We start from the raw sequence: 13,168 nt of genomic DNA on the forward strand, positions 1-13,168 counted from the left end.
ATGGATCATAGACCTAAATATAAGAGGTAAAACTATATAAAACTTCCAGAAAAAACATAAGTGAAAATCTCAGTGCCCTGGAGTATGACAAAGATAAATACAACACAAAAAGCATAAAGAACTCTTACAACTCAACAGTAATAAGATAAACAACCCAATTTTAAAAATAGGCAAAATATATTTAAAAAAGATTTCACCAAAGAAGATACATGGATGACAAATAAGCACACAAAAAAATGTTCAACATTAGTCATTAAGTAAATGCAAATTAAAACTACAATAGTATACTGCTACATTCCTGCTAGAGTAGCTAAAGTTAAAAAGATTGACCATACTAAATGTTGGCAAGGACGTGGTGGAGCAACCAGAACTCTTATGCACTGCTGTTGGATATGCAAAATGGTAAAACCACTTAGGAAAACAGTGTGAGCGTTTCTTAAAAAGTTAAATATATACCTACCATATGACCCAACCATTTCACTACAAGATATTTACCTGTATTCACATCTATTTCTGCATAACAATATTACTACAAATGTAGTAGTATAAATAAATACACATTTATTGTCTCACAATTTTCTGTCCTCTGTTTTAGAGTCTCACAAAGGCTTATCTGAGGCTCAACTGGGGAAGGATTCACTTTCAAGAGCACATGGCTGTTAGCAGCATTCAGTTGCTTGTGGGTTGTCAAATTAAAACCACTTTCTTTTTTTTTTTTTTTTTTCTGGCTGGCTACTAGCCAGATGCCACCATCAGTTCCCTGTTGTGTCGTCCTTCCCAACATGGGCACTTGCCTTCCTCAAAGCCAGCAAAGGAGATCATCTTTCCTATCATGATTGACTTAACAATCTTGTATAATGTAATCATGTATGTATAATCATGTTTATCACCTTTGCTGTAGCTTATTTAGAAGCAAGTCACAGATCCCACTCACACCCAAAAGGCAAAGAATTATTCAAGGAAATAGAATGGGTTAGCCACCATAGAGTCTGTCTACCATAAATTACCCCAGAGAAACAAAACATATGTCCACACAAAAACTTGTACACAAATATTCTTAGCAGCTTCATTTATACTAGCCACAAACTGAAAAACACTTAAAATATCTATTAACAGATAAATGGGTAAGATGAATTGTGTAATATATCCATGTAATGAATATTCAGCAATAAAAAGAAACAACCAACTGATACATGCAACAACCTGGACAAATCTCAAATCTCAACATAATTATACTAAGTGAAAGAAATCAGGAAAATGAGAGTACATATTGCATGATTCCATTTATACAAAATTCATGAAAATGTAAACTAATCTATAGTGACAAAAAGTAAATCAGCAGTTACCTAGGAAAAGTTAAGGGGGAGGAGAGAAATTTCTGCAAGGAATCTGTGAGGAAACTTTTGCAGTGATAATATGTTCATTATCTTGTGTCATGATAGTTTCACAGGTGTATATGTATGTCAAAGTTCATTAAATTCTATACTGTAAGGCTGGGAGTGGTGGCTCATGCCTGTAGTCCCAGCACTTTGGGAGGCCAAGGTGGGTGGATCACCTGAGATCAGGAATTCAAGACCAGCCTGGCCAACGTGGCAAAACCTTGTCACTAGTAAAAACACAAAAATTAGCTGGGCATGGTGGTGGGCGTCTGTAATCCCAGCCACTAGGGAGGCTGAGGCAGAAGAATCGCTTGAACCCAGGAGGCGGAGGTTGTAGTGAGCCGAGATCGTGCCACTGCACTCTAGCCTGGGCAACAGAGCAAGACTCCATCTCAAAAAATAAAATAAAATAAATAAATAAGTTGTGTACTTTAAGTATGTGTAGCTTAATTTACCTTATTGAGGTAAATGAAGCTACTGATAATACCTCAATAATTCCAGTTTATGAAAATACGCTTTAAAAACATAGGATCCACTTTCAACAAGGGCACCATGTCACACAAATGCACTCTGTTGAAATTACAATTTTCTATTATTCACCATTGAATAAAATTAATGTCAAGAAAAAAATAGAATATCTTAACCATATAAAGTATTCAGGATAGGCTATGTGAATGAGGTCACATTTACATGGATTTTTTAAGGACAGAAAAAGATTTTGATGTGTGATACAGAAAGATTAATCTATTAACATGTTTATTTATCCAACAAGCACTTATTAGCACCTGTGTACTCAAGCAGCATGTTCAGCACAATGAAGACCTTTTCAACTGCTGTTACTAAATTTCCAGACTGGACTTAATAAATTTGGTCATGGCCAAGGAAATTCTATTCAAAATTTGGCTGCCATTCACCCAGTCTTCCTACTTACCAGCCTATTTGCATACTTATTTTCCCATTGTAGGAATAAGGCACTACATTTAAAAGCAGCAAATTATGTAATATATTTACATGTAAATCAATATGCAGTTACATGTATGTGATCAGTATTCATTTGTTAAGCATATTATCCATTTTGCAACTGCTATCTTGAGTACAAAGTAAAACTATGAAACTTTGATTACTCTGAGCAAATAAACCTCTTAACTACCTCGGGATCCTATTTTCTCTTTTGAACAATTACAAGTAGAATAACCATGTGATTTATTGTCCAACTTCTGAAAGTGATGGGTGCTCTTAACTATTTTTTTTCTGAGATGGAGTCTTGCTCTGTCACCAGACTGGAGTGCAGTGTCACAATCTCAGCTCACTGCAACCTCCGCCTCCCTGGTTCAAGCGATTCTCCTGCCTCAGCCTCAGGTAGCTGGGACTACAGGTGCGCACCACCACGCCCAGCTAATTTTTGTATTTTTAGTAGAGATGTTTCACCATGTTGGCCAGGATGGTCTCAATCTCTTGACCTCGTGATCCACGCACCTCGGCCTCCCAAAGTGCTAGGATTCCAGGTGTGAGCCACCACACCCGGCCTGGGTGTTATTACTATTATGATGGGTCAACAGTACTAAACCAGATCTGTCCCAGGAAAACAGGGATGTACAGTCACCCCAAGTTTAGGGAGTTTTGTTTTGTTGTAAAGTTACAAGTATAGGTTTCTGAGCTCCACTCAGAACTACTGAATCAGAATCTCTACTGTGGGATTTGGGAAGCCTTAGACTGTAAAGTGATATCATTAAAGGCTCTTCCAATTCTAAGTTCTACACTTAATATGGTAATTTTGAATATAAACTGGATATTGAATGATAGGGAATTATTATTAATCTTTTTTTTTTCTTTTTTGAGACAAACTCACTCTGTCGCCCAGGCTGGAGTGTAGTGGCACAATCTTGGCTCACTGCAACTTCCGCCTCCCAGGTGCAAGCGATTCTCCTGCCTAAGGCTCCTGAGTATCTGGGATTACAGGCATGCGCCACCATGCCTGGATAATTTTTGCATTTTTAGTAGAGACGGGATTTCTCCATGTTGGCCAGGCTGGTCTCAAACTCCTAACCTCAGGTGATCCACCTGCCTCAGCCTCCCAAAGTGCTGGGATTATAGGCACAAGCCACCATGCCTGGCAAATATTATTAATCTTATATGTAACAATGATGTGATTATATAGGAGAATGTTCTTATTTTTAGGAAATACACATAGCTGCATTTAGGGGTGATGTGTCATGATCCTCCTTTCAACTGATACAGGGAACACACACATACATACAATCAAACCTGATAGTGGGTATATACATGTCCACTGCACTATTATTTCAATTTTATGTATGCTTGAAATTTATCATAATAAAACATTGAGAAGAAAAGACTGTTAGGGAAAAAATATTTGTATTTATGGGTGAGAACACATTATTGTCACAAATACAACTTAAAAGAGCTATGACCAAAAAGATCTCAATTTAAGTAATTACTAAAAAAGAATCAAGCCTGTAATTTCTCTTCTTGGAACTTGGAATTCCTTCTTTCGGTTTTTTTGTTTGTTTTATTTTTATTTTATTTATTTTATTATTTTTTTTTGAGACAGAGTCTTGCTCTATTGCCCAGGCTGGAGTGCAATGGTGCTATCTCGGTTCACTGCAACCTCCACCTCCCTGGTTCAAGAGATTCTCCTGCCTCAGCCTCCTGAGTAGCTGGGATTACAGGTGCCCACTACCATGCCTGGCTAATTTTTTTTTGTATTTTTTGTAGAGACAGGGTTTTACCACGTTGACCAGGCTGGTCTCGAACTCCTGACCTCAGGTGGTCCATCCACCTTGGCCTCCCAAAGTGCCGGGATTACAGGCGTGAGCCACTGCGCCAGCCGGAATTATTTTTTAAAGAATAAAATTTCAAAGATATTCACTGCAGAATTGCTTAAAATAGTGTTATTTCTGCAATACTCTGAATGTATAACAATAATGGCATGAATTATGGTGCACTGGTACATTCAACGAGGAATTATTACACAGCCACTAAAATAATTAGTATTAGGCATATATTTTAAGACTGGGCAATGTGGTTCACACCTGTAATACCAATACTTTGGAAGGTTGAGGTGGGAAGATTGCAAGACCAGCCTGGACAACATAGTGAGACCCCTGTCTCTACAAAAAAAAATATTTTAAATTTGTCAGGAACAGTGGCAAGTACCTGAAGTCCCAGCCACTGAGGAGGCTAAGATGGGAAGATCACTTAAACCAAGGAGTTCAAGGCTGCAATAAGCTATGATGGTGCCACTGCACTCCAGTCTGGGTGACAGAGCAAGATCTTGTCTCTAAATATAACCAACCAACCAAACATTGACCTATGCTGCTATATAGATGCAAAAAGAATCCAAATCTATATCTATGCTTAACTACATAACATTTGTGGATTCATGTGGATAGAACTGGAAGTTTACATGGAAATGCTACCTATTTGAAAAGCGGTTTTTCCCCTTTATTTCATTTTTTCTTTATTTTGAATTCTGCCAATGATTTTGCGTAATAGTAATGTGTTTTTTTAATGGTATGGGAAGAAATCCTTTATCATGTGACACCATATAACAGCTGCCTAACCACACAATGTAGAAATGAATAAAGATGGCTCAGAAATAGAGTGTACTAGTATTAGTGACTCAACTAGTGACCATTATGACAAATGGAATAAAGTTTTGACTGATTTACAGGAGTTTTAAAATGCATTTTATATTGAGTAGTTATTTGTTTTCTTAAAACAATTATTGTATTGAACTAAAAATAAACTAGGTAGTTTGTTCACATAATAAATCTATATTCAAAGACATGCTTACAAATTTTCCACTTAGTCCATTTTTCTGTTCTCAGCATTACTACAAATGCCTCATTCTGTCATCACGTTGAATTCTTTAGCATCTTCTATATCATTTCCAGGGGCATCTCTGGGAAGTAGTGATGCCTATCTTCCCTCAGAAGCAAACTGATAACCCCAATGTACCCACAATTCACACTTATTCCCTTCTCTGAGGTGTGCTGCTTTTTGGCACATCAGAAAAAACACACTACTAGGATTTGAAAAACTAAGTTCTGGGCCTGGTTAGGTCATAAACTACAGAAACCTTAGGTCATATATCCTTCCCCAGTTTGGGGAAGTTTGTTTCTCCACTACAAAAAAAAAAAAAATCGTATTTCCTTGGTCTTTTGTATTCCTTTACTATTTCATTTATCTCCATGATAACCCTTAAATTTAAGCAAGGCAGCATTATGTTCATTTTATAGAAGAAATTCAATCTCAAAAAGGATATAGTCTCCCAAAGATCCCACAAGTAGTAATATATGAGGCAGAGCTAAACTCACACACTCTTACTCAAGATCCTAGTACTGGTACATGCTGTACTAATAAGTTTGCTAAAATGGATGAAGCAGCAATTTCTCAGGTCCCTTCCAATGATCCTGTTCTCTGCTTCTACTTGCTATTTTCTCTCTCTTCTCTCAACTAGTATTAACATCCGAAACTATGTATAAAATCCCCAAATTTCATTTACCATGGTTTTTTTTATTTAATTATTCTTTAAATTTTTCTAGTTCCATGTTAAATCCAGAGAAATTACTTTTTCGAAAGTTTCCACTATTGCCTCCCTCTCTGAAGGCCATGGGACTTACCTATTTATCAAAGCAGAAATTCCCAACAGTTTGTAAACACCACTAATTACTTTTTATAACTGTAAAGGCAATTATTCCATACTTAAAACCAATTCAAAATAAAATAAATCCTCAATACTTCTTATTCCCTGGGGTAGTAATTTTAATTAGATTCTATTGATTCGTTATTTTCTCCTATGTGCCTTTATTTGGGAAATATTGTTAGTCTACCTTACGATTGAGTCTCTTTCCCTAACAAGAAAATGTCAGTCTTAAGAGTCAGGAAAGCTTTTACTTTCACTATCACATATGAAGAATGAACTAAACACCTAACTTGGAAAGGAAAACTTAAATGAGGGATTCAGGACACTTCCCAAGGGGTCTTATGACCAATTTAAAAGTTGGTGTGATGTGTCTAAAATAACAAATTAACTCTTTTACTTAAAATAAAGGTACAGATGTGTTGATAGTCATGGTAACATGTACATATGAAATATGCCTAAACTAAATTAAAAGAAAACAAAATACGGTCCATGGCAATCTTGAAAATTCAGGGAGCTCAATAAATATTGAGTATGCTCTCACAATGAGAGCATGAAACACTTGGTAATTAACATAATTTAATATGCAAAAATGAGAAAATATACAGGATGAGGGATGAGGAGTACACATAGGAAATTTTTGTGATTTTCTTCATTTTGATTTTATTGCTTTCTTGTCTTCAGGAAGGAAGATTTTGACTTCAAAAGTAACAAAATATTTAAGAAGGGAATTCACATCTTTCTGTTCTAAATTATATTCTTGCACTCTTTTCTCAGCAGTTCATGTTTCTGGATAAAGTTTATGATTACTGAAAAGTGTCAATGTTTCTACAATGGAAATTTTGCCTTTGGGAATGCTCTTAATATTTATCATATCAAAGTGATGGCCTTTCGGCAATCTGAATTCCTTTGGCTCCTGACGTGTTTCAGTAGTTTCCACCTGCACGGAAGACAGAGGATCTTTGGAATCAACATACACATATTTTAGAAATGACAGCAGCTTGTCATGTTTACGAGCAATCTCTCCCTTAATTTCTTGATAGACTCTAATCCGCTCTGACAGGAGGCTGTAGGTAGAGGGGTGCCTGGGAGCGGGAGAGAGCTTCTTGTTGCCGACTTCCCGTTCGCTCGGTTCTCTTGAAATTCCTATCCCGCGAGTCACCGCAGCCCCCATCTCCTCATAACATGGTGCCCTCGGTTTCACCGTAACGTATTTTTTTAAAAAACCAGTCGTTGTTACCTTAATTTGGTCCCAAGGGTTGTAAAGGTAAGTTTATAATTCGTTGAACAACTAAGTAAGATTTAAGGCAACTCAACTGATAGCTGCATACCTAATTTGGGATATCCATAGAATTGTTTTGTCAGCTACAAATATAACAAGCATTAAGTGTAAACTGTGTTGCTGAAAAGTACTCCAAGTATCTTAGGAACACCCACCGCAATGTGTGGGCTAAATGCACACGTACAATGAAAGCAGAAATAATACCTGTCATATAGGACGGGCATGTCAGCCTTTTCTCCGCGAAAGGCTTCTGATTCTAAGCTGTCTCTTACTTTCACCGGAATGAGACGCTTCCGGAGTCCGAAGCAAGGGAGGAGACTGCTCCCTTACCCAGGAGGCTGGAAACTGCTCTCTACGAGCGCAGTTTCTGACGCCCTTTGGCTGAGACCCGCAGCACCTGACGATGTCCGAGTTGCTAGGTTTAGTTGCTAAGGCACCAACCGCTTCGGAGGAAAAGGGGGGCGGTGCAGTCTCTTTTGGAGTCGTAGCGAATCATCTAGAGGTCGAGATAATTGGTTCCGGCAGGAAACAGCTCCTCTAAGAGGGACGGGAAGACGGAAAGAAGCTGAGACTGACGCCTCTGAGCCGCGGAGGATTGTGGGAGGAGGTTGTCTCCAATTTCTCCTCCCCCTCCCGGCCAAGATGTCTGACATGGAGGATGATTTCATGTGCGATGATGAGGAGGACTACGACCTGGTGAGGCGCAGGGAATGGAACTCTGGGGGTGGAGATGTGTCTAGTTTTCGGGGTCCGGTCTGGACCGGCCGCGGCCTCTCCCCGTAGAGCATGTGCCGTTTCCAGACTCTCTCAGTGCAGTGACAGGACTGGTTTACCTCCTCCCTGTTCCCGCACCGGGCCCGGGCCCTGCTTCTCCAGCATGGGGGAAGGGAGGTCAAAGCAGGCAGCGAAGGGGGTCCCGGGCCTTGCGCTCCGAGTCTGAGCGCCTCTTCGGTTTACACGGATGCCCCGGCCCCAGGCGTTCGGTCTCTGTGCCTCATGCCTCCCCACGGCGCGAGCCGCCTCGGTGACCATGCTGCGGTGTAGGCCCTGGCTTTGCCCTTTCGGGCCCAGCGTTCGGGCCCCCACTTCTTCACACTTGAACTGAGCGTTCAAATGTGCGAAATGCTAGAAGTCTGAAAACTGGGGGGATCCTTACTGCTCCCAGGCCTGACCGCGAAACGCAACTTGTGAGTCTCCTGGAGACGTAGCTTAAAATAGCCTTGTCCAGGGCCGGTTTTGGTGCGAGGTAAGTGTGTAGTGGAGAGTTCAGAGCAAGGATAACTGAAAAAAAGGTAGTTGCACTACTTTTTCAGTTCTTTATAAAGAAAAGCTGGGGAGGAGGTTTTGCATGTGGTGTTTTTGGGGAACGGGTGTGAGGTAATTGAACCCATAGCTTTTCCCTTAGAAATTTTCCAGTATACAAAGTTTAAAACAGCAACAGCATAGAAATAAACGAATTTATCTGACTGAATGGAGATTTTTAAAGATTCAGAGCTTCATTTATTAATGGATTTACAAGTTTGAATAACGTTTGCTGTTCAAAAACATCGTGTGAAAACTCTGAAAATTATCTTGACCCAGAATTAACGTCAACTTTGCTTTGTTTCTTTATTTTGGGGGTATTTCATATGGTTCTTTATGGTGATGCTGCATTATCATAAAGTTACAAAAGAGATGTTTTGGGACGTCTGACTCATTTTAAGTGCCAGAGATTGTCAAAATATTAATACATTGTTTTGAATTAGTCTATAACTTCGTGTGTATTTTCAGTTTTTTGCATTTTAAAATAAGGCACACTTTGCAAAAGGGAGAACGGAAATTCTCGCTATTATCTGAAAGTCATAGTAGAGATTTTTATAATTTTTAAAATTAAATGTGGTTTCGCTAATAGTTATGGTTTCTACCTTACATTTTAGTTTGTGCAAGCCAGTTGTAGGCAGTGACTTCAGTTCATTAATATGTATCTATCCATTTTTACTTATTACCTGTTTATTCATATTACAGGTGTTTTGTTATCAAAATGTTTCTTTTAAATATGCTTGTATTTTTTTAATTGATTCATAGTATTTTGTACATATTTATGGGGGGTTACATGCACAGAATATGTAATGATCAAGTCGGTATTTAGTATATCCATCACCTTGTGTTTTTATCATTTCTGTGTCTTGGGAATATTTAAAGTGATCTCTTCTAGATATTTTGAAATATAAAATACGTTTTAACCATAGTCACCCTTCCCCGCTATCAAACATTAGAACTTATTCCTTCTATCTAACTGTTGGTTTGTACACATTAACCAACTTCTCTTACTTCCCCACTCCTTTCCCCCCACACCCTTCCTATCATTCTACTCTCTACCACCATGAAATCAACTTCTTTTGCTCCCACATCTAAGTGAGAACATGTGATAATTGTCTTTCTGCGCCTGGCTTATTTCACTTAACCTAAATCTCCAGATCCACGTTGCTGCAAATTGACAAAATTTCATTCTTTTTTATAGCCAAATAATATTCCATTATGTATATATACCACATTTTCTTCATCCATTTATCCATTGCTGGACACTTAGATTGATTCCCTGTCTTTGCTGTTACGAGTAATGCTGCAGTGAACATGGAGTGCAGGTATCCCTTTAATAGACCTATTTTCTTTCCTTTGGATAAACCCAGGAGTGGATTGCAGGATCTTATGGTAGTTCTACTTCTAGTTTTTGAGAAATCTCCAAATGGCTATACTAATTTACATCTCCATCAACGGTGTAGAAGAGTTCTGTTTTCTCCACTTTCTTGCCAGCATTCTATTATTTTTGGTCTTTTTGATGAATAACCATTCTAATTGTGATTTTGATTTGCATTTCTTTGATGGTAGTGATATTGAGCTTTTTTTTTTTTCATGTGTATGTCGGCCACTTGTATGTCTTCTTTATTTATTTACGCATGTGTATATTTTTAGAGATGGGATTTTGCTGTGTTACCCAGGCTGGGCCCAAACTCCTGGGCCCAACCAATCATCCCGCCTCAGCCTCTTAAGTAGCTGAGACTACTGGCGCTTGCCACCGTGCCCAGCTGTATGTCATCTCTTGAGAAATTGCATTTGTATTATTAGTTTGTGTTTGTAGATGTTTCTGCTTATCTCCTTCCTAAACAATAGTCTGTTGGATACATAACTTATTAGCGCTGTGATTAAGTTGATCATCTTTGAGAATGTAATATAGTAATAGCAGTGAGAATCTTTTTGTCTCGTGAAGTACTTGATTAACTTTTGCGAGATTTTTTATTAAACATACAATGTTTTAACTTGGCCATGTTTTCCCAGCCTTTTAGGGCCTACACTACATGAGCAGTATAATGAAGTTGAATATATAATTGCTTTAACATTTTTTTTTGAAACGGAGTCTCACTCTGCTGCCCAGGCTAGAGAACACTGACACAATCTCAGCTCACTGCAACCTCTGCCTCCCAGGTTCGAGCAATTCTCCTGCCTCAGCCTCCTTAGTAGCTGAGATTACAGGCGCCTGCCACTATACCCGGCTAATTTTTTGTGTTTTTATTAGAGGCGGGGTTTTACCATGTTGGTCAGGCTGGTCTTGAACTCCTGACCTCAAGTGACCTGCCCCCGCCCCTCGGCCTTCCAAAGTGCTGGGATTACAGGTGTTAGTCACCACAACCAGCTGTGTCTTAACTTTTTTATGTCTTAAAGTAAGATTTTGCACTACTACATAATAAAATGAAATGTTGGAGTTTTCTGTTGGGTTTTTTGTTTTTCTTCCCCTAGCATTCTATTAAATAACTCTTCCTCCCCCATCTGTCTCTCATCAGGTGTCTAATTGTAAAATTATTTATGATTAATTTACTAACAGTTAAAACTTTTGGTGGCATAAAATTTGTTTAGTAATTTGGTTTTCATTTCCTTAAATCATATATTTAAAAAAAAAAAAAGATGAAGGAGGTTAACATTTCATGCTTTCCTTTTGCCAAAAGAGTTTTTCTTTTTTTAAAATACTTATTTTGTCTGGGATTTTTTTTTTTTTCCTGTTTGTTAGTATTTTTAAAAATCTGCAGAATTGACTTGCTTTCTCAAGATTTATTTTTATAAAAAATGTATTTTTTTTGGAAAATTGATTATCACCTCGTTTTAGTTAAAGTGTTAACTGAGAGCCATGAGTATTGCTGACCACAGTGATACTCAGCATATCCTTATTGGTCGTCTATTGATATATTTTAACACCCTAAATCACTTTGTTCTTCCCCAATCTGGTAGAAATAGGTAGTTAGGATACTACCTGAAAAATTAACTCTGTTTCTAAAACTGTACTGTTTTTACCCAGTAGAGTAAATAATGATTTCTGCCCAAGAAGGATCTAAAATAAAACAAACTTTTTTTTTTTTTTTTAAAGAAAGAAGAAATGAATGTAAAAGAAATTCAACATACATGTATGGTCATGTATGTTCTAAGATCTGTTTGATTTTTAGAGGCAGAAGCAGGCATTTCTAAATATAGTAATCTGTGGTAGGCGATGGTGCTAATAAATTACATTTAATGCAATGCTAATTTTACAGGTTTATAGATTATTTGCTGATCCATGATACTAAATAGTAACCATAGTGCCATTCATTAAGTAGGTAAGGCCATTGATAAACTGTTTTAATTCCACAGTCCAATCGTTCTACCATGAAACTTCTAATAATCTTTTTAGAAAGGATTTAAGACAAATTGACTTTATACCAAAAATTATTCTTCAGTAAGTCCTGTTATATGTAGGGTATTATATATTTGAATATATATATATGTTTTTTTGAGGTGAAAAGTTGTGCTGTGTCGCCGAGGCTGGAGTGCAGTGGCGTGATTTCGGCTCACTGCAACCTATGCCTCCCGGGTTCAAGTGATTCTCTTGCCTCAGCCTCCTGAATAGCTGGGACCACAGGTGCCCACCACCATGCCCAGCTAATTTTTATATTTTAGTAGAAACAGGGTTTCACTATGTTGGCCAGGCTGGTCTCGAACTCCTGACCTCAGGTGATCGACATTCCTCGCCCTCCCAAAGTGCTGAGATTACAGGCGTGAGCCACCATGCCCAGCCTGTATTTGGATATAATTATTTAAATGTATTACAAGGAAAACATTGTCTAAAAGTTAGAATAATTCCACTTGGTTAAATATATGACCAGCTGTGAGCCTCTTTATATTCCCCTAGTCAAGCTCATAGTTGGGATTAGGGAATAAATGTTTCCTAGTATTGTTTTTCTTGTCTTAATAATGTAGCAGTTTTATTTATTTTTTTAACTTTTAGGTTCAAGGGTACGTGTGCAGGTTAGTTATATAGATAAGCTCTTATTACAAGAGTTTATTATACAGATTATTTCATCACCCAGGTACTAAGCCAAGTACCCAATATTTTTTCTGCTCCTCTCCCTCCTCCCACCCTTCACCCTCAAGTAGGCCCTGGTGTCTCTTCCCTTCTTTGTGTTAATGAATTCTCATCATTTAGTTCCCACTTGTAACAGAGAACATGCAGTATTTGGTTTTCTGTTCCTGCATTACTTTGCTAGGAGTAATGGCCTCCAGCTCTACCCATGTTCCCATTATTTTTTATGGTATAGCAGTTTTAATGCTCTGCATTTTTACTACTTTTTCTTTTTTGTGTGTGTGTAGTGGGGAGGAAAATGAATCTTAGCTACAGGATCTCTTACAGACTCTCGTATTTGTCACCCTTTTAATAAGATCAGTAGAAAGATGATGGTCAATTGCCAGTGCTATGTACATAGTGAACATGTATCCAGTATAAATGTTAAGTTCCAGAAATGTCAAAGACAGTATAATCCATATTATCCCAATTTTGTT

The 13,168-nt window shown here is 38.0% G+C and overlaps 2 protein-coding genes and 1 pseudogene across 4 annotated transcripts in view; 1 reads left to right on the forward strand and 2 right to left on the reverse strand.

Annotated features, from left to right (window-relative positions):
- GALK2 (galactokinase 2) overlaps positions 1 to 7,818 on the reverse strand; it is a 244,345-nt gene extending 236,527 nt beyond the window's left edge. The window contains exon 1 of the mRNA XM_017960600.2: positions 7,532 to 7,818. Coding sequence (XP_017816089.1) covers positions 7,532 to 7,551 — 20 coding nt within the window. The 5' untranslated portion in view covers positions 7,552 to 7,818. The remainder of the gene's footprint in view (positions 1 to 7,531) is intronic.
- On the reverse strand, positions 4,903 to 7,525 carry LOC116275850 (annotated as a pseudogene). Its single transcript, XR_004185165.1, has one exon. The product of XR_004185165.1 is annotated as an NADH dehydrogenase [ubiquinone] 1 alpha subcomplex assembly factor 4 pseudogene (transcript).
- Positions 7,819 to 7,891: 73 nt separating the features above from the next.
- Positions 7,892 to 13,168, forward strand: part of LOC101016309 (COP9 signalosome complex subunit 2) — a 32,924-nt gene continuing 27,647 nt past the window's right edge. The window contains exon 1 of one of the 2 annotated variants that reach the window (XM_003900907.4): positions 7,892 to 8,023. In XM_003900907.4, coding sequence (XP_003900956.1) covers positions 7,970 to 8,023 — 54 coding nt within the window. In that variant the 5' untranslated portion in view covers positions 7,892 to 7,969. The remainder of the gene's footprint in view (positions 8,024 to 13,168) is intronic. The other variant, XM_003900906.4, reaches the window with a different exon arrangement.

Source organism: Papio anubis, chromosome 7 (genome assembly GCF_008728515.1).
Source record: "Papio anubis isolate 15944 chromosome 7, Panubis1.0, whole genome shotgun sequence".
NCBI classification, from domain to species: Eukaryota; Metazoa; Chordata; class Mammalia; order Primates; family Cercopithecidae; genus Papio; species Papio anubis.